The sequence below is a fragment of the Erythrolamprus reginae genome, chromosome 7 (assembly GCF_031021105.1).
Source record: "Erythrolamprus reginae isolate rEryReg1 chromosome 7, rEryReg1.hap1, whole genome shotgun sequence".
Lineage (NCBI taxonomy): Eukaryota > Metazoa > Chordata > Lepidosauria > Squamata > Dipsadidae > Erythrolamprus > Erythrolamprus reginae.
This window is the reverse complement of record NC_091956.1, coordinates 86,439,169-86,459,448: the sequence shown is the minus strand read 5'-3', so window position 1 is coordinate 86,459,448 and position 20,280 is coordinate 86,439,169. Positions and strand designations below refer to the sequence as shown.

General features: G+C 44.0%; 1 protein-coding gene across 9 annotated transcripts in view; it reads right to left on the bottom strand.

Annotated features, from left to right (window-relative positions):
• Nucleotides 1–1,878: 1,878 nt before the first annotated feature.
• WDFY3 (WD repeat and FYVE domain containing 3) overlaps nucleotides 1,879–20,280 on the bottom strand; it is a 145,197-nt gene continuing 126,795 nt past the window's right edge. For 7 of the 9 annotated variants that reach the window (XM_070758084.1, XM_070758086.1, XM_070758087.1 and 4 more), the window contains 15 exons: nucleotides 19,838–19,955; nucleotides 18,700–18,806; nucleotides 17,076–17,229; nucleotides 15,311–15,402; nucleotides 14,573–14,785; nucleotides 13,883–14,030; nucleotides 13,021–13,175; nucleotides 11,938–12,096; nucleotides 11,426–11,605; nucleotides 9,437–9,619; nucleotides 7,765–7,861; nucleotides 6,312–6,638; nucleotides 5,011–5,122; nucleotides 4,445–4,642; nucleotides 1,879–2,606 (listed from right to left, as the gene is read on the bottom strand). In XM_070758084.1, the coding sequence (XP_070614185.1) occupies nucleotides 2,486–2,606; nucleotides 4,445–4,642; nucleotides 5,011–5,122; nucleotides 6,312–6,638; nucleotides 7,765–7,861; nucleotides 9,437–9,619; nucleotides 11,426–11,605; nucleotides 11,938–12,096; nucleotides 13,021–13,175; nucleotides 13,883–14,030; nucleotides 14,573–14,785; nucleotides 15,311–15,402; nucleotides 17,076–17,229; nucleotides 18,700–18,806; nucleotides 19,838–19,955 (2,364 nt within the window). In that variant the 3' untranslated portion in view covers nucleotides 1,879–2,485. The remainder of the gene's footprint in view (nucleotides 2,607–4,444; nucleotides 4,643–5,010; nucleotides 5,123–6,311; nucleotides 6,639–7,764; nucleotides 7,862–9,436; nucleotides 9,620–11,425; nucleotides 11,606–11,937; nucleotides 12,097–13,020; nucleotides 13,176–13,882; nucleotides 14,031–14,572; nucleotides 14,786–15,310; nucleotides 15,403–17,075; nucleotides 17,230–18,699; nucleotides 18,807–19,837; nucleotides 19,956–20,280) is intronic. The other 2 variants (XM_070758085.1, XM_070758088.1) reach the window with 1 other exon arrangement.

Genomic DNA, 20,280 nt, shown 5'->3' with positions numbered 1-20,280 from the left:
AAATCTGGAAGATTTCATCCCCAGTCAAGTAGCGAATTTGTTCACTTTAAATACAAGTACACACGTTTAACCACACAGGAGAAAAGTTGCCCTCCCTCCGAAAACACCCAATGTAAAAAGTGTAGAATAACACCGGTACAATAGGTCTACATTAACTCAAAATTTGGAGAATAAAAACAAACAATAAACCACTACGTATCTTCTAATGAGCCAGCATTAGTGTCTACGATGTTAGTGCCATCCAGTGCTTAGAATTTTATTTGGAGGAATTAATTGAAAGTTGAAAAAAAGTAATTTGTCAAGCTGAGAAAAAACAACCTTCAGATTAAGAAGTTCCAAGTTCATTTTTCCCCCTATTTGGGAAAAGGGGGGAGGAGAGACAATTTTCAATGGAGTGAAGGAGATTGAGAGAATTTCCATTTTTCTTATGGACATTATATTTATACTTTAGAAATTTCTGTTGTTAGGCTGAGTTTAAGGACCACATAAGCCGCCCTCTGCCTATGATTACAGAGTCTGTGTTACTTCAACATAACCTCAATAGTTGAAGATTCTCTCTTTAAAAATAAATATTGAGAAACTTTGCAGATATCAAAGTTGGCCGCACCGAACAAGGCAGAATAGCCATTAGATCAATGCTGGTTGTAACAAAAACACCCAGTGGAAAAAACCAATTTTCATAAACCTGTGTGTGCTCTTGTACGACGGGTTCTTTCGGGGCCTGAAATACATTTGTTATAACCACAATTAAGGCTTGCAGTCCTCATCATGACAATTAAAAAGATCCTCAACATACTTAACCTAATCACTGCATTGATTTCTAACCAGGGGATGTTTAAGCAGAGAAAATTGCTCTGTGCAAATTATTCAAGATATTTTAAATTCATTTTCCTCCTCACCGAAGTGTTAACGAATCACAAGGTTTATGTTGTGCTACATTTCGTGATGTGCCATGTTGTTCTGAGTTACCTTTTTTAAAAAAAAACCCTGCTGTCTTACAAGAGTTAAAAGGCAGTAGCAATTATTATTATTATTTTTAATAATAATAAGTTATTTTTATTTAATCTCGTCCCCAATTAACAAAAAAGGAAGGAAGGATAAAACAAGTAGATGGGGGAGGAAGGAAATAAAGAACTATACTGCACTTCAAAGCCTCATTTTACTGAGATGTTTGATTGGATCAGATCAGTATATTTTTCATTGTACCATAAATGCTAATATATAAAATAGTTGAATTTATGTCCTCCGAATGAACCAATGAATGATAAAACTGGGGTGCAACATGAGGTTCAAACCCTAAGTAAAGGAGCACGTCTGAAATTGATTTTGGAATTCACTGGGATCCCTCTAAGCATTGCCCAATTGTAAGACAACTGTTTCCAAGTCCATTTTGCAAAACAAAAACAACAACAAACACCTACAATTAAAAACAATGGTCCATTGGCTTTCTTTGGGGGAAAAAACCCCCCAAAACAAAAAGTATTAAATCTGAATTTTCATGCAAGTCATTTACTAGTGTTTTAAGTAAGACTTGCCTGAGACCTACCTGGGTTAGTGGATTACTTACAATGGGAAAGAAGGAGCAAGCAGCAAGGCCCACAGTGTATAAAAACAGACCTTATTTAAATATGAAGACAGATTTTAAATAGATGTATTAAAAACGCAACAGAAGGCGGGGGGGGGGCTTTTTGGTAATCTTACAGTTTAGAATAAAATGTTTGAAGTCTTATGCCCCAAAAGAAAAGGGTGTTCCCCCCCTCTCCCTCCCCCCATCTTCAAAATAGCTTGTCTTACATTAAGACCATGAGATTAACTGAAAGAATCATGCAGTTGGAATAATAAAGGAAAATAAAAAAGTGAGATAATGCCCCGTGATGCTTTTTCTTTTCAAGTTCTTTTTTTGAAAAATCATGTTTAAATAGATGAGCTAAAGAAGGGAGGCAACGTAGAGTGGTCTGAAGTCCCATGTAACAGGCAGTTCAGTCTGTGTTTTTTTCATAAAAAGGCCATTTTCCCTCTATTTACAATATCCACAGTTTGCTTGCGAAGAAGGCAAAATTTACAACTATTTCTTCTTCTTCTTCTTCTTCTAAAAAGCCTCCTGCTTCTGGCAACCCAAATAAAAGGGGACTAGCTACAAAAGGTCAAGATGGATCAAGAGGTGGTGAATGAGGTCTCTTCCTAGCAGAGAAGACGGCAGGGGCTTTGGGGGCCCTCCACGCAAATTGTGGCCATCCTTACGTATTTCCCGCCAGATCCTGGCTGATTTTCCCCCTGGCCCCGTCTCTGCAGAGGCACCCACAAAATAATTGCCGCCCCCTCCTCTTGCGTGCAGCCCTTGCTGTAGGAAAGACGGACACGGGAATGGCCAATGCTGCCACCTCTTCGGATGGGCTTGCGCGTCCCTGGAATTAATCCCGTCGGCTGAGTTCTTGCTGGCCCTGCAACACTGTAATCGGGGTTTGCGTTGTGGACCCTGGCGGTGTTAATTCCAGGATCCGTCCTCCGGCCCTCGCTCGTGCTGCAAATTGTAATAACAGTTCTGGCACACCCGAACCGGGGAAGAGATTTTCAAGCGCTTGATTTCGGACTGAAAACGGCTGCACCTGGAGGAAAAAAGAAACGTGGGCTTAATACTGGTGGCTCTTCCCATTCCTTCTCCTGTTCAGGGCAAGACTCTTGTCTCCGTAAAGCAGGCTTGGTTGTGCTACAAAACCGGTTTCTAGGGGTGTGGGTTGTGGAGGTGGAAGAGGGCTGTCACAATGGCGTCATGTGGTGTATCGGGACTTTCCCTCCACTTTGCCAAACCGGGCATGGGCGTGGCCAGTGTGTGACACACCCAGCCCGCGGGCCGTAGGTTTGACAGCCCTGCTATAGAACATAGAGTATTAGTCCAACCCCCTGCTCGAATTGGAGGCTCTATACAAATGATGGCGAACCTACGGCACAGGAGCCACAGGTGGTTTTAAGTGAAGGGCACTAGCTTGAAATGTTAGTGAAATACAGTGGAACCCCGACATAAGAGCTGCTCTACTTAAGAGCAACTCGAGATAAGAGCTGGGAGGGGAGAGATATTTTTGTTCTACTTACAAGCCCAAATTCGAGATACAAGCGCCAAGGAGCTGTCTCCTGAAGCCAAACGCTAACTTCCGCGTTCGGCTTCAGGAGACAGCTGCGAAGCGGCGCACGTGTTTTAAAAGGTTGCAGCCGGCCTGGGGGGCTCGGGGGGGTGCTTGCAGCTTTCTTTCTTGCTCTTTTTCTTTCTCTCTTTTACCTTCCCTTCCTCTATTTCTTCTTTTCTTTCTCCTTCCCACCTTCTTCCCTCCCTCCCTCCCTTCACTCATTCCTCTCTTACTCTCCCCTTTCATAAGTTTCCTTGCTTCCTTCCTCTGTTCCTGTCCCTTCCCCCTTTCTTTCTTTCTTTCTTTCTTTCTTTCTTGCTCTTTTTCTTTCTCTCTTTTACCTTCCCTTCCTCTATTTCTTCTTTTCTTTCTCCTTCCCACCTTCTTCCCTCCCTCCCTCCCTTCACTCATTCCTCTCTTACTCTCCCCTTTCATAAGTTTCCTTGCTTCCTTCCTCTGTTCCTGTCCCTTCCCCCTTTCTTTCTTTCTTCCCACCCACCCTCCGTCCATTCATTCACCCATTCCTCTCTTGATCGCTTAAAGCCGGTCCCTGGTGCAAAAAGGGTTGGGGACCTCTGTCCTACAGGATTGGGTGGCAGAGAAGTTGAACATATGTAAATTTAAAAGTTTAAGAAAGTTTACAAGTTAAGTGAAAGAAACTTCATTATTCATTTATATGTACATGTACATTTCTTCATTAAAAACATGTCTTTCTGCATAATTTAGACTAACTTTGTGAGTTTTTTGAGGGCTGGAACCAATTAAAATTATTTACATTAATTCCTATGGGGAAAAGTCGTTCGAGATAAGAGCTGCTCGACTTAAGAGCCCAGGTCCGGAACGAATTAAACTCGTATCTCGAGGTACCACTGTATTCACATGCATTTTATTGCATTCCAGTGATGGGCTCCTGGTGGGTGGGGGGGGCAGTGGGGGTAGTAAGTTTATGCAGCATTTATTGAGTACTTAATAGTTTTTTATTGTCCTTCCTTTTATAGCACCTTAATGTGATCCTTTTCAAAATAGGAAATAATTAAATAGTATGTTTTCAACCCATAAACACCTTAATCATTTAATCATTATCTAGAACTGAACTTTTATAGCAAGTAAAGAAAATTGAGCTACTTGCCTAATCTGTTATCATTCTGAACCTTGTTGGTTCAGGAAAAAACCTTAAAATGCTCCTCAACCAATAATGCTGTTGATTCTTTGTCAATGCACTCCTACCCGGTCACATGACCCTCAAACCACACCCACACAATAAGCCACGCCCACAGTGCGGGAGTAAAAACTTTTCAGGCCCTTGACTGGGCTGTTCTTACTTCTGACAGAAGAGTTGTCCACAGTTCCGACAGTGGTGACGTCTTTCGGTAAGAGAGAACCGGACGGAGCAGCTGGAGCAACTGTCTCCTCCCTCGTCTTTCACCCAGTGGTCAGCGGCCGAGCGCCCGGGTTGGTCACTAACAGACCAGCTGAACACTCGGCCTCGGCTGTCTCCAACGAGAATCCTGCTGTGGTCTCTGGAAGAAACAAATCTGTGTTAGCTTCCGGTCAAAATTTATGGTGGAAGAGGAGAATTCCGCATGAGTCCCAGCGCCTGGTTCGGTCCCACCGAGTCGGCCTTCTCTAGATCCTGTCAACGGGACAATGCCACTTGGCGAGGCCTTGTGGAAGGGACTTCTCTGTGGGGGTCCCGGCCCTCTGGAATCGGCTTCATTTGGTGATGAATCGATTGAATCCCATTTTCAGACAGATGACAGCAGGCAGGGTCCCCCCCCCCCCACCTATTTTGCTTTGGGGGATCTGAAGCCTCAATGCCCTGCTAAGCCTTCCGGTACATCTGGAAGGATTATGCGCAAGGCGTTAAAGAGAGGGCAGCCTTACTTACTTGGAAATGGCCAACGCTGTGATTTCTGCGGGGTGGGCATTGTCCTTGCGGTCAAAGGCGGTGTGCATAGTTAGTTTGCTCCTGAACACTAGCTGCCTCTCCCACCGGTAGCCTAGACAGAGACAGAGGTGATGAGAGGTGAGTGTTTGGAGCAAATTCCGGTCTCAGAAATCATTTGATGATAAAATCCGACTCTTTATTCTAAATCAAGTGTACATGAATGAAGGGCAGGGTTAAAGCAGCACACAAGCAGTTATTTATCTCTTGATCTAGCTGCAAATCATTGTCCAGAGTTCCTGAGATAAAGGCCAATTCGTTTACTTAAACATGTGTCCAAGGTTTTCCCCAGCGCAGCGTCCAGCAAGATTTGTCTTTTTGAAGCAGAAATCATGGTTTTAAAACTTTGTTCAAGCTCACACACACCTGTTTCATGTCTCTTCCAAAGAACGGCACTGAGTCTCCACGCCCCATTTCCCACAATCCCCTTCCTTTATACTGCCTGGAAGTGACATCACACCTCCAAGAGGCTCAGGCTGTAAGCTGATATATTTTACTCTGTAGCTCCTCTAGCCTTGAAGCATTCTTCTATAGTGAGGGTCAGTCCACTGAGTTTCCCCTCTCATGTCTTCCTCCCTCTCTGACTGGGACCACTCCCCTGATGTCACATCAGCCCCCTCAGGCTCCCTCAAGTCACTTCCTGCCTCACTCTCTGCTTCAACTGGCAAAGCCCCTGGCCCAGGGCATCCAGAGGGACCTCCATCCTCCTCCTCCTCCTCAGACTCTGACATGAGGTGGACAGGGAGCATTCACAATAGGAAGCACACTAGCAGGCAAGTGAGAAGCCTCTGATCCACGGCTTCTTCACAAAGAAAACTTAACCCTCGGTTGGAACCAGGGCTATGGAAATCTCTGTTGGTCATGGAGCAGCCAGTGGTCCTTTTTTTTCAGAAGATGGGCACCAATCCCTAACATGGCTGGACAGAGAACAGAAACTCTTCCCCCCAATGTTGGTGAAGGGTCTCAGCCATCCAGGGTAGAGTTTATCTCCAAGTGGATTCATGGCAACTGGAATTCTTTGCTTTTGGGTTTGAAACGTTCTGCAACTTCAGGCTGGAGAAGCTACATGGATGAGCAGCAAAACTGTAATTTTTTAGTAATTATTGTTAGCTGCCCCGAGTCCTATTGGAGTGAGTGGCACACAAATATAACACGCAAACAAACAAACAAACTGAAGTCTCCACCCTCCACGTGCTGCATCCCCACCACATCTGACCCGTCCGTTTTGCAACCGTGTCCCTCACCTGGTTTGAGCCTGCTGTAGTGCCGCAACTCCCCTTGGTTGGCACTCGAATGGTTTGCTGGCGCACTCGCGTATCCCTTGGCTTGTCCGTCGGAATAGTTCACAAAAATGAAGCCGTCTTTCTCGTCCAAGCTCAGGTGGTCAGACCAACGCCTTGTGTCTTCAGAGGTGGTTTCGACTGACCATGCAGCTGATGCTCGAGCGGAGGATGACCGAGGTCTGTGACCAACAGGGGCTTGTTGGGGCTGGGTCTCGGGCGGGTGGGCGTCCTGGGCTGGGGCTTGGTCCTCTGCTTCAGAATCACTGCTGTCTTCATCAGGACCTTCTGCTTGGGAGGCAAAAGTAGAGGCTTCAATAACTGCACCAGGGCGGCACCAGGGCTCAGTGGCTAAAAGGCCGAGCCTGTCATCGGGAAGGTTCGCGACCCAAGCGTTGTGTAACAGGGTAAGTGTCTGTTACTTGCTCTAGCAGTTCAGAAGCACACAAACGTGGGTAGACAAATACCGTATTTTTCAGTGTATAAGATGCACCATTTTCCTCCCTAAAAGAGGCTGATAATTTGGGTGCGTCTTATACTCTGCATGTAGCTTTCCCCCCCCAGCCCTAACTATGTGCTAACCATCTTCCCACCTCTTACCTTGTAGGTTCCTTCATTGCTACTCTTTGTGAAGAATGTTTTCCAGGCCCTAAGTCTTTGCCTGGTTTTTTTCATTGCTCTAACTTGCTCCAAATGTTTCTTTCCAGCCCTAACCAGGTGCTAACCATGTTCCCAGCTCTTACCCACTTGCAAGCTCTTTCATTGTTACTCTCTGCAAAGAATGTTTTCCAAGTCCTAAGACTTTGCAGGTTTTTTTTTTCATTGCTCTAATTTGCTCCGAATAAGTTTCTTTCTAGCCGTAAACAGGGGCCAATAATGTTCCCAGCTCTTATTGGCTTGCAAGTTCTTTCATTGTTACTCTCTGCAAAGAATGTTTTCCAAGCCTTCTTATGTTCTTATTCCACCTTTGTCCTAAACGTTTCTCTTCTTCTAAACCCACATATCAAATTTTCTTAAATCACAATCATATCATAAATCATTATACGGATAGTCTTCAACTTACAACCACGACGGAGTCTACAATTTGGGCTATAAATTGTTGCAGTTGTTAAGTTAGGTACCTATGTGGCCACCTCATCAATGGCTGCAATCCAGGTGCCTCCAGCTGCAGCCGTTAAATGACCCACAAAGGGATGGTGTTGTGGCTGTTAAGAATGGGTGTGTTGCTGCTTTTTGTCACATGAGCTCAGAGACAAGGCAACAATCGGAATTTGGGGGGGGGGGGTGTCTTATGCCCCCTTTGTTTCAACACTCTTGTAATTCCAGATGGTCCTTGACCAAACCAGTTGTAAGTTGAGGACTAGCTGAATTTGAAGTTGACAACAAGGAAGATGATTCAGAATACAAAACAAAGCACCTATTTGTGGTTCTGGGCAGTCCTCCTGCACTTCCAGCATCTCCACGGGTTCAGGAGCTGGTGTTTCAGGGACCTGTAGAAACTCCATCCGCCAAAACTAGGGTGACAAATACACAATGAGGAACTGAGCTAACATCCTTTAACACAGGGGGCTCCCACCGTGGCAACTTTAAGACTTGTGGACTTCAACTCCCAGAATTCTGGAAGTTGAAGGAATTCTGGGACTTGAAGTCCACAAGTCTTAAAGTTGCCAAGGTTGGAGATCCCTGCTTTAATACACACAATATTATTTTTACATTTGCTTAACTTTCTTTTTTGGGGTGATTTTTTTTTGGGGGGTGTCCACTTTTAAACTGTGCAGTATTGTATACAGTGGTACCCCTACGTATGAACTTAGTTCATTCTGTGACCAGGTTCTTCAGTAGAAAAGTTTGTAGGAAGAAGCCATTTTTCCCATAGGAATCAATGTAAAAGCAAATAATGCGTGCGATTGGGGAAAGCACAGGGAGGGTGGAGGCCCTGTTTCCTCCCAGGGGATTCCTAGAGAGGCCCCACAGAGGCTTCTCCCCACCTTTTCTGGCCCTGTTTCCTCCCAGGAGATTCCTAGAGAGGCCCCACAGAGGCTTCTCCCCACCTTTTCTGGCCCTGTTTCCTCCCAGGAGATTCCTAGAGAGGCCCCACGGAGGCTTCTCCCTGCCTTTTCTGGCCCTGTTTCCTCCCAGGAGATTCCTAGAGAGGCCCCACGGAGGCTTCTCCCTGCCTTTTCTGGTTATAGTTTTGGAGGGTCGGGTTTGTAAGTGAACAAGGGTTGAGAAGAGGCAGAAAAAATCTTGAACACCTGGTTCTTATCTAGAAAAGTTCGTAAGTAGAGGTGTTTGTAGGTAGAGGCATCACTGTACCTTCAATCTTCAATAAAATACAATGAATTTACATTTATATTGGGTGTTTTATCATCCAACAATATGCTGCCTCCTTTACTTTTATCACCTGGAAAATGTTCATATAAACTTTTTCAATATCGTTATAGAAACTTACAATACTATTTGCTATTACATCTCATCTATTTGCTTTCACTTATCTATTAAATTTTATTACATTTAGGCCAAAGTGATTGTTTTCAATTGTCGTACATCCTTGTTTACCTCTTAAAAATTTCTTTACCCTTATCATATACTAATTGCCCTTCAAAAAGAACAGTTATTTAATCTTAAACATTAATTATCCATATTTTATCATCCAAATCTGACAAGATATTGCCATTTGCTTAACTTTCTTTTCACCTAAAGCAAATTGCTGCTAGAGCAAATCACGGCTCATTAAAATACATAAGGGAGAATGAACCCTTAAATTAAAATCAACTCCATTCTTATTAATAAATCCTGTCGAAAAATGTTTAGAATAATAATAATGGAGGGAATCAATATAATATAAAGGAAATCTGCAAAAATTGCTACAATGCAACGGAAAACCCTAGAAAGTTGTTTCGTGATACAGCTTTTAAACAATAGCTCAAAATTAAGAATTGGGTTTGTTTTTCTGTTACTTCCACGAATCTGCAGAACCCCTGGTGGCCTTCAAGACTCACATGTACGATGAATTGTCCAAACGGGAGGAAGATATAAAAAAGGGGGGGGGGGAGGGAATAGGTTGGTTCACTGCTGCGGGGACTTACTCGGACGACTCCATCCGAGTGCCCAGTCACAATCACATTCTGAGTGTCCCACTCGTTCATTTCGGACACGCAGCAGCAGAGAATCTGTTGGCTGCGTCCGGTGAAGGTGCTGACGCTCACAATGGGGTTCCCGTTAATGCTCCAGACATGGATGTAGGTCCCGGCACAGGACACAATGTCGCCCTAGAAGGAGAGGAGGAAAACCTTTCAGAAACACACACACTACACATTCACACACAAACAATCTTTAACGCACAACAGTTTTCAAATTGTGCCATTCAACTTGATGGGAAACAAGACAAGGGCATTATCAATTCATGCCACCTCATTAAGCCACAGAATTTAAAAAACCAAAAGATTGAGCAGCTCAGTTGAACCCACGTTTCGTCAACACTCCGCAGTCTGCATTGGTTGCCGATCAGTTTCCGGTCACAATTCAAAGTGTTGGTTATGACCTATAAAGACCTTCATGGCACCGGACCAGAATATCTCCGGGTCCGCCTTCTGCTGCACGAATCCCAGCGACTGATTAGGTCCCACAGAGTTGGCCTTCTCCGGGTCCCATCGACTAAACAGTGTCGTCTGGTGGGCCCCAGAGGAAGAGCCTTCTCTGTGGCAGCCCCGGCCCTCTGGAATCAACTCCCCCCGGAGATCAGGACTGCCCCCACCCTCCTTGCCCTTCATAAGCTATTAAAGACCCACCTATGTCGTCAGGCTTGGGGAAGCTGAGCCCCTGGGTTATATCATTTATGTATGGTACGAGTGTGTGGAATGGTTTTTAAATCATGGGTTTTAGGTTTCTTTTAATGCATTAGATTTGTCCCATTGTTGTGAGCCTCCCCGAGTCTTCTGAGAGGGGCAGCATACAAATCTAATAAATGATAATAACAAATAATAAAGGTCTTCTTGAATGGCCTAGCACGGAAGTCACATTCCCAGCGTTGCAGTGCAGAGGTGGGATTCAAAACCTGGTCCTCTGCCCGGGTGCTGGGAGGGAGGGGCCAGATCAGGCTCTGGCCCCAGAGAGGGAGGGGGGCACAGGCAGAAGCCAAATTTGGTGTGAGGACGCGCGTGAGAGATTTCAGCCATTTGCGCTGATAATTCTGCTTCAAGTGCAGGCGCAGAAGCCAAATCTGATGCGGTGACTCACGTAACAACGGTGGCAAGAAAGGTCGTTAAATCTGCACTTCTATTCTACTAGTTTTTCTCATCATTCCCATCATCCTTTTCCTCCCACTCAGGACTCTAGGACTGTCACTTGTTGCTTGTATCCTAAGATTTTTATTCATATTGATTGTTTCTTCATTGCTTATTTGACCCCTATGACCATCATTAAGTGTTGTACCACGTGATTCTTGACAAATGCATCTTTTTCTTTTATGTCCACTGAGAGCATCTGCACCAAAGACAAATCCCTTGTGTGTCCAATCACACTCGGCCAATAAAGAATTCTATTCTATTCTATTCTATTCTACTCCATTCCATTCCATTCCCTAGAAGTTCTCTTTGAAGTCCAAACGTTTCACTTTCCCAGCTCCTGAAGGGAAGCAGACCCGAGTGTGTGCGTGTGTGTAAACCGTTCTCGCTCCACTCTTGACTCAACATGCAGCCTTGACGGAGGGGGCCTCCAGGCTGGGTTTCCCATTTTGGCGCTACTGTGGTTTGCCACGTGTGCACAAAGCGAGTGTGTGCACACAGGCGCCTGATTCGCATGCATGCCTACCCTCCACACATGCCCCTGGCCTTCTGCGCATGCGCTTTTTGCACGGGCCTGTCTTCTGCACACGGGCCTGGCAAGTGAGGGCTCCATTTGCCGGCCGCTACAGGTACACTCTTCTGGATCGTCGTGGGCGCATGCGCACCTGTCGGTGTGAGGCTGGTCATTAAATGAGTGGTTGTTAAGTCCAGGCCTGCCTGTGAAGCACCCTACAAGCCCTGGTCTCTGGCTACAGGGGTTCGGCTGACGAGGCCTGGGCTCCCCTCTCCTACCGTCAGTTCGTTGATGCAGAGGGCGGAGACCGGAGCCCTGTGACCCCGAAGCTGCGTCACAAAGGAGAGTTGGTTCAAATCCCAGATGATGCAGGTGCGGTCACATGACCCACTCACAATGATGTGATAGGCCAGTGAAGCTGTTAAACAGGTAACCGTCTCCGTATGGCCAAGCAGGGCCTAAACACAAAGCAAAAGAGAGCGGAAATCAAAATCGAGGTGCAGAACTACACAACGGGTCAACAGTTATTTCTTCAGACACACTTCCTTTCCATTTCCATTCCTTTCTTCCTTTCCTTCCATTTCCTCCCTCCCCTGTTCCTTCTTTCTTTTATTTCCCCCTGTTCCTCTCCTCTCATTTTCTGTCTTCTTCCTGGATGGAGATTTGCCCTGTTTTCCAAAACAGTGACCGCTTTCAAATGAAAATATTTTAGTTGCATCATTCAGCCACAATACTTTGTAGAGGTTTCCGGGAAGATCTTTTCAGGATCTTAGGCAGAGTTTTAATATACCTGCTTGAGGGTCAGCATTTTGGCCTTTTCCTTGGAAGTGCCCATCTCCCACACGCAGACCACGGTGCTGGTGCCTCCAGTAATGACCAGTTTAGGGTTTGGACAGATGGCACAGAGAACCTGTCCCCATTCCGATAAACATTCATAAACAATCACTGCCTAAAATAAAACAAGCAAAAAACACACATAGAAACCTAGAAGATTGAGGGCAGAAAAAGACCCCCTGGTCCATCTCGTCTGCCCTGAGACTGTTTCCTGTGTTTTATCTTAGGATGGGTCTATGTTTCTCCCAGGCAGGTTTCCATTCAGTTCCTGTGGATTTTTGCTTCCTTCTTTCCTTCCTCCCTCTCTTCCTTTCTCATTCATAGAAACCTAGAAGACTGAGGGCAGAAAAAGACCCCCTGGTCCATCTCGTCTGCCCTTGCACTGTTTCCTGTGTTTTGTCTTAGGATGGGTCTGTGTTTATCCCAGCCAGGTTTCCATTCAGTTCCTAACTAGTTCATAATCTTAACCCAGTTCTACCGTACAGCCGCCCACTCCTTCCTTTCTTCCCTTTCTTCTTCTTCTTTCTTCTCCTTCCTTTTGTAGCTCTGTATGTTCATTGACTGTTTTGTTTATTTGTTTTGGCTTATGGTCAAAGTATACGATTGCTGCCTATGTCATTCAACAGGTTTTTCATTGTCAATCGTAACTATATGTTCTTATGTGTTTAGTGTATATTTGTAAATAAAATATTTTTTAAAAAAGGAATCAATGGAAAAGTGATGAATGTGTGCAAGCCCAAAATTCACCCCTTTTGCCAGCGCTGCTGGGATTCCCCTGAGGCTCCCCTCCATGGGAAACCCCATCTCTGCAGGGGAATCCCACCAGCATGAAAACGGACGCTTCGGCTGGCAACGGAAGTCCGGAGACAGGGCAACCCAGTGGCGGCGGCGGGTTCGTAAGGTGAAAATAGTTTGGAAGAAGAGGCAAAAACATCTTAAACCCCTGTTCGTATCTCGAAAAGTGGGTATGACGAGGGGTTCGTAAGACGAGATATCACTGTATTGTATGAGTGGCATTATAGGCCAGAGAGATACAAACCTTATCTGATTCATAGGTTCCTAACCTACAGCTGAGATCCGCATAACCCCAAGCAAACGTTTTGTTCCAGGTGGGTGGGAGGAGAACTCTGTTCATTTCTACAGCCAAAATCCCTTTGTCTGTGCAAACTATCTGCCCCACCAGCTCCTTGAGTTCTGTTGTGGAAGAAAACAGAACAGGAAAGTCAGGATTCATATTTTTTCATCTCTTGAATTATGACTATCATTTACAGTTTTAAATTATGCTCAGTTGAGGTTGTAAGTTGAGGACTACCTTTATAAACGTCTGAAGAGTTCTCATGAATTTAAAATGCATTTCTGGCAGACATTTTAATGTTCTCAGTTATTTTAGTTATTTTATAACTTTTTAAAAAATGTAAAATAACTATTTTGTAACTATCAGCAAGTAAAAAAGGAACTTTTTTCAAGTCCCGGAGTATGGTACAGAAACCTGTTCTTCTCTCAGTAAGTGTGTTTGAAGAATCAGGTTTCCGTTCAATATTATGAGTGGTGAAAAGGGTCTCGGGGGTTGGAGAAATTTACCGGGACAATGGGAAGAGATTAATTAAAAGCAACAATGGGCAAAAGCAATAAATAGAAAGACTTAAAACAAAGCCTTGAAGGTTGCAGGCCATCTTCTAAATTCCTAAAAAGTATGCATACCAAAATAGCAAAGAATAATCAATCCCCAGTGTGTGTATATAGTACAAAGTTGGTCTACACCCACATAAGCAAATGTTTAAATTGGAGGTGGCAGTCCAGACATCTCAACTGAAGGCCACTGATACAGGTAAACGTGGGAGGAGGAACCGCAAAGTGGACTAGGAAGTAAAATTAAAATACGCCAAATGAATCCCGTGTACCTTTGACTGGCGCCAGAGAAGGCTTGAGGTTGTCTAGATGGTGGAAAAAAATCTTGTCGTTTGTGATGCCGGGGGGCACAGAAATCCCACTCGTTTCTCCGTTAATTCTGCTTCTCACTCGTTTTGGTGGGTGGGGTTTCTTAAACAACTGCAGGAGGGAAGAGAACAGGGCAGCATTAAAGGTTAGGTAAGATTTCCAGCAAAAGTGCCTGACTTGCAGAGAGGCCATTCAAAACGTGTCCGTATCATAACTCTCTCTGCAAGCACAGGCGGTTGTTTAACTTCTCTGTTTCCTGCCCCCACACAACAATCAGTGCCCGAGTGCGTGTGTGTGGAGAAACAACAGGACTCTGCTCGGAATATTGGGAATGCTGGCTGGGGAATTCTGGGAGTTGAAGTCCAGATATCTTCAAGTGGCCAAGGTTGGGAACTAGCAGTGATGGTGTTACCTGCTTTGGACAATGAAACACTGGCAAGCTCAGAGAGCAACAAAGACCCTCCTCACTTCAACCCCCAGCTACAAACATTCTCCTTTATTGCTGCTCCTAGGGCTACAGAGCCTGGGGTTGCTATAGTTACCAAAATCCCAATCTGTCTAGAAAGCAGCAGGTTGGGGAAAGTGCAAATCTCACAGATCTTCCAAAATGTGGGTAAAACCAGCCATTTCAAAAACAAAATAAAACATGCTACCTGTTTAGGTATCTGCCCAAAATTATTAATGAATCCAATTGTAGCTGTTTCCTTCAATGGATCGTTGATGTTGTAGATGTCCACTTGCCCCTCGTAAAAGAGATGATGGAAGACATTGACAGCTTCTACTGCCGGTGGCCCTTGCTGTTTATAGCCAAAGATTAAGTCGATCCATTCGTGTAGGTGTGCGCTCACAAAATCACACTCCAAGGCCTGCAATTTAGAACACAGGGGTTAAATAGAAGCAACCGGTTCTATTTACCAATCGACATTTCCGTTGGTTCTGTTTACCATGGAGGAATAAGAGCAACAGTTAAAGAAACAGGGTGACTCACCTGCACCCAAAGATTATTTCCAGAAAAAAGAGAGGAATTCATTACATATTTTATCTGGGCAAAGCTGGAATCTCCTGGTGATTGGACCAAGGTCACCCGGTCAGCTTTCATGCCTAAGGCAGGGCTAGAACTCACAGTCTTTTGGTAATTGGTCCAAAGTCTCGCAGTCAGCTTTCAGGCCTAAGGTGGGACTAGAACTCAGTCTCCTGATGATTGTCCCAAGAAAACCCAACTAACCTTGGTGCCCAAAACAGGATTAGAACTCGCCACTTAATCACTACAGTAAACTGGATCTCTCAATTTATTACAACACAGCTCAAATATTGGATGAAAGTCAGTATTTTTGCCTGTTCTTTTTTAAAATTTCTCTCTCTCTTGTTTTTAAAAGAGAAAGTTGTATTACCTCCCGATGTACTCGAATGAATTCACGGGGATCCCCTTTTGCCCACGGAGGAAGGATTACATCTCCGAGTTTGGTGCCATTCTGTTTGCAACCTATAAAACAAAAATATGCTTATTATTATTATTATTATTATTATTATTATTATTATTATTATTATTAATTAGATTTGTATCTTGAACAAATATCCTGAATACTGCGTAATTCACTGAATTTGCAAGTCTCTGTGGAAGGTTTGAATTTTATTCTATCTATAAGAGGGGAGCATAAAAAGTTAATTTTATTTTTTGAGACCAATACTGGGAAGCAGGCCTTGATCTATTTCATTTTCTTATAAGAATGCTCAGATCTAACACCTAGAGCTTAATACAAAGAAAATACACAATTAAAGAGTATGGTGGTTTCACGTCAAAGATTAAACGTTGCCCTTACTTCTTCCTGGTTTCTTCCAAGCTATTTTTACTAAAACAAAATAAATTAAGTAGGTGGTTCCTATTGTAAAACTATTTTCATGATATTATAAGGTGATTGTGAGCCTTGGTGGCACAGTGGCTCGAATGCACTACTGCGGGCTGCAATGTGGCAGTTCGCTTTTGACCTACGGAAGGTTGACTCAGCCTTCCACCCTTCCAAGGTCGGAAATGAGAACCCAGATTGTTGGGGGCAATGGGCTGACCCTATAAACTGCTTAGAGAGGGCTGTAAAGTGCTAAAAGCAGGGTGAAGTGCCATATAAGTCTAAGCGCTATTGCTATTTGTTGCAAACAAGTCATAAATCTACCACAAAGAGTCCTGGTCTAGTTGTTTATTTTATTTATTTATTATTAGAGTTGAAAGGGACCTTACAGGTCATCGAGTTCAACCCCCTGCCTGAGCAGGAAATCCTACATCACCCCAGCCAAATGGCAGTCTAAACCATGTTGTCAGGGAACCAAATAGCACCTGAGAAATAAACCACTTCCACCCCTGTGCTTCTCGCAGGGTTCGATTTATTAACGGCCATGCCTGGATTCGACTGGAACCATTCCAACTCTGAGCCCCTTAGATTACATCCCCCCAAAAGAAGAGGTAATAATAAAAAAAATTAGATTGTGCAGAGATGGATATGATGACAAGAAGGTTGAATGACCAAGAAGAATCTGAATTTTATACTATTTGGAATAAAGTCTATAAGTGCATAGATAAAAATAAAAATAAAAATTGAACAATATGAGAAATGTATGAATATACCAGAATGATTTTATATTTTCTCTTTTTTTATCAACTTAACTTCTATATCATTAGAATGTTTGAACAATATTCTTCTTTTCATTTAGATTACTATGTTGACTTAATGAATTAAGAACATATTCTTTTTCTGTATTAAAAATGAATCTTCTAAAATGAGATGGGTAACTAACCCCTGCTATGTGTTAAATGTTTGTAAGTTTGTGCTGCACAATTTTATAACGCTTCACACACACACCCCGGCATTCCTCTATCACTACCAAACAGTGTCAGGCCAACCTCTGGCTTCACATAAGGACTTTGGGCCGGACACAGGGGGCCCCAACTTCTGGTGCTTGATAGTGGGCTGAGGCCCAGTCAGAACTGAGCAGTGCAATTGTTAGGCGAGTGTGTCCACTTAACAGCCATGGCAAAAAGTGTTATAAAACTGGGCAGCACTCACCTAGCAACCCTCTTGCTTATCAAGAGGAATCCTGACCCCAATTGGGGCCGGTGGGGTCATAAACCGAGAACTACCTGTCACTGAACAGAGTCTCTCTCACCTAGATCGAAGTTGTTAGAGTTAAGCAGCAACTCTGGGAGGTAGAAGAATTCTGGGATCAGCTCCTTCACGTCGGCCATGTTGTGCTTGGACGCAGAGAACCAGGCTTCGCGCACGCTGTGAAACATTCGGTCGGCCAAGTCGAAGTGACCACCCTGGGGAAGGAAAAGGACAGCTTCATTGTAACATTGTTCTTTCTGCGCCAGCTCAGGAAGCTCAAAGTGCCCCAGGAGCTGCTGGTCCAGTTCTACAGAGGAATCATTGAGTCGGTCATCTGCACCTCCATCACTGTCTGGTTTGGTTCTGCCACCCAACAAGACCGACACGGACTTCAGAGGAGAATCAGAAATGCAGAACAAAACAATTGGTGCCAACCTGCCTTCTCTTGAGGACCTGTAGACTGCACAGGTCAAAAAAAGGGTGGGGAAAATATTGACTGACCCCTCGCATCCTGGACACAAACTGTTTCAACTCCCACCCTCAAAACATCACTACGGAGCCCTGCACACCAAGACAACTAGACACAAGAACAGTTTTTCCCAAATGCCCTCACTCTGCTAAACAAATAATTCCCTCAACACTGTCAGACTTTTTACTAAATCTGCACTTCTATTACTATTCGTTTTTTCTCATCATCCCTATCATCTTTTTCCTCCCACTTAGGACTGTGTGACTGTCACTTGTTGCTTGTATCCTAAGATTTTTATTAATATTGATTGTTTCTTCATTGCTTATTTGGCCCCTATGACCATCATTAAGTGTTGTACCACATGATTCTTGACAAATGTCTCTTTTTCTTTTATGTACACTGAGAGCATCTGCACCAAGACAAATTCCTTGCGTGTCCAATCACCCTTGGCCAATAAAGAATCTATTCTATTCTATTCTATCCTATTCAACTCTGAAATATTTTTTTTTAAATAATACCCATCTTTCTTATTTATTCATTTATTTCTTGGATTTACATGCTGCCCTCTCCGAGGACTCGGGGGCAGCTTACAACATATAAAAAACAAACAATATAAACGCCCCAAACCAATTAATATAACTAATTAGTCTAAAAGCCAATAATATTAAAAAGCAGTCATTCCCATGCACCCAACATATACATTATGTTTCGTCAGCCAGGGGGTCTAGAGCCTAATGGCCCCAACCCTTTTCTCCTCCTCCCATATACCATATATTTCACTCCATAAGATGCACCTGGCTTTAGAGGAGGAGAAGGCGGAGGAGGAGGAGGACGAGGAGGAGGAGAAGAAGAAGAAGAAGAAGAAGAAGAAGAAGAAGAAGAAGAAGAAGAAGAAGAAGAAGAAGAAGAAGGAGAAGAAGAAGGAGAAGAAAGAAAAAAGCACCTTCTGAAGATGAGTCAAGACAAAGTCACTCTGAGATTTACTCCAAAGTTTGCAGGAGCAATTTACATCTAAAAACAAATGTTGCCCACCATCTGGTCACACACATAACTCACAACATTCTGGCATGATAAATAACAAGCACAATAAACAGGTAGCAGGTTTAAGAGGGGTGAATGGCTGCATGGAGGGCTGCACTGATGGAGGCTTGAGGATGCTGAGACTGAGGTTGCAAAACAAGCCCTGCAACAGACAGAAATAAGCGATGGACGTTACCTGCAGCCTTAGAAATATCTGTGTGAAAGGCTCCATCCGCACAAGGTAGGAAGCGACTATCATGGCTGAGGAGTAGTGGGTGCCGTAGTGATAGGCCGGGGTCTCACCTGAAAGAAAACAACATTAATCAAAAGCAGGAATGGAAAGAAAAGTCAACAGCTTCAGTGAATGAAGGAGCTTAAGAGATTTTGAGGGAGAAGGTAATAATGTGGGACCTCTACCTAAGAATGTCTCTACTTACGAACTTTTCTAGATGAGAACCGGGTGTTCAAGATTATTTTTGCCTCTTCTCAAGAACCGTTTTCCACTTACAAACCCCAGCCTCCGAAACTGTAACCGGAAAAGGCAGGGAGAAGCCTCCGTGGGGCCTCTCTAGGAACCTCCTGGGAGGAAACAGGGCTGGCAAAGGCAGGGAGAAGCCTCTGTGGGGCCTCTCTAGGAACCTCCTGGGAGGAAACAGGGCCTCCACCCTCCCTGTGTTTCCCCAATCACATACATTATTTGCTTTTTCATTGATTCCTATGGGAAAAATTGCTTCTTCTTACGAACTTTTCTACTTAAGACCCTGGTCACGAAACGAATTAAGTTTATAAGTAGAGTTATCACTGTATATCAAACTAAATATCAACTAAAGCAATTTGTTTATCTGCTTGAAATAGGCTTCATTGTTATATGTAATGAATAAATATGTAATGTAATACATTATATTAAAATATTAGTATATAAATTAGCATGATCTGTAAAATAGTAAAGATAGTAGATTAAGTTTTTCTTTTAAAGAATAAACATGTTATATGCAGTTAGTCCTCGACGTATGACAATTGTTGCTAAGCAAGGCAACCTGACCTTTCTTGCCATGGCTGTTAAGTGAGCTTGCCTCCCACACTGACTTTCATTCTCAGGTCACAAAAAGTGATCATATGATCCTGGAACGTGGTGACCATCATAAATACGAGTCAGGTGCCCGGGGCCTGAATTTTGATCATGGACCATGAGGACGTAGCAATAATCATGTGGAAAATGGTCATAAGTCACTTTTTTGGAGCTTTGAACGGTCACTGAGCAAACTGTTGTAAGTGGAGGACTAACTGACTGCAGAGGTTCACACAGCCGACAGATCCCCAGGCTAAGAACTCACCGTTCGGATCCTCCCAGTCTTTGTAGCGCTTTTTATATTGAGCTAATCTCTCCTCAGTCTGGGCCCCCATCGGTTTGGCCAAGTTTCTAAATGTCTTTGGGTTGTGAAGATCCAATTCCTTGAAGAAAAGAAGGGGGGGACGGACATCCCAGGATTAGTGAAGGCCGTACATTAGACTCGCAGTGTTTCCCAACCGTGGCCACTTGAAGACATCTGGACTTCAACTCCAAGCATTTGCTGGCTGTGGAATTCTGGGAGTTGAAGTCCAAATATCTTCAAGTGGCCAAGGTTGGGAAACACTGGATTAGAGGAAGACTGCAACCTTATTTGATAGGCCAGACAAATCCATCTTGGATTTACAGTAATTCTCTGCAGGGCTGTCTTAACACGTGGGCCTGATGGGCACCTACCTGTGGGGCCCACGAGCAAAGGGGCCCCGTACT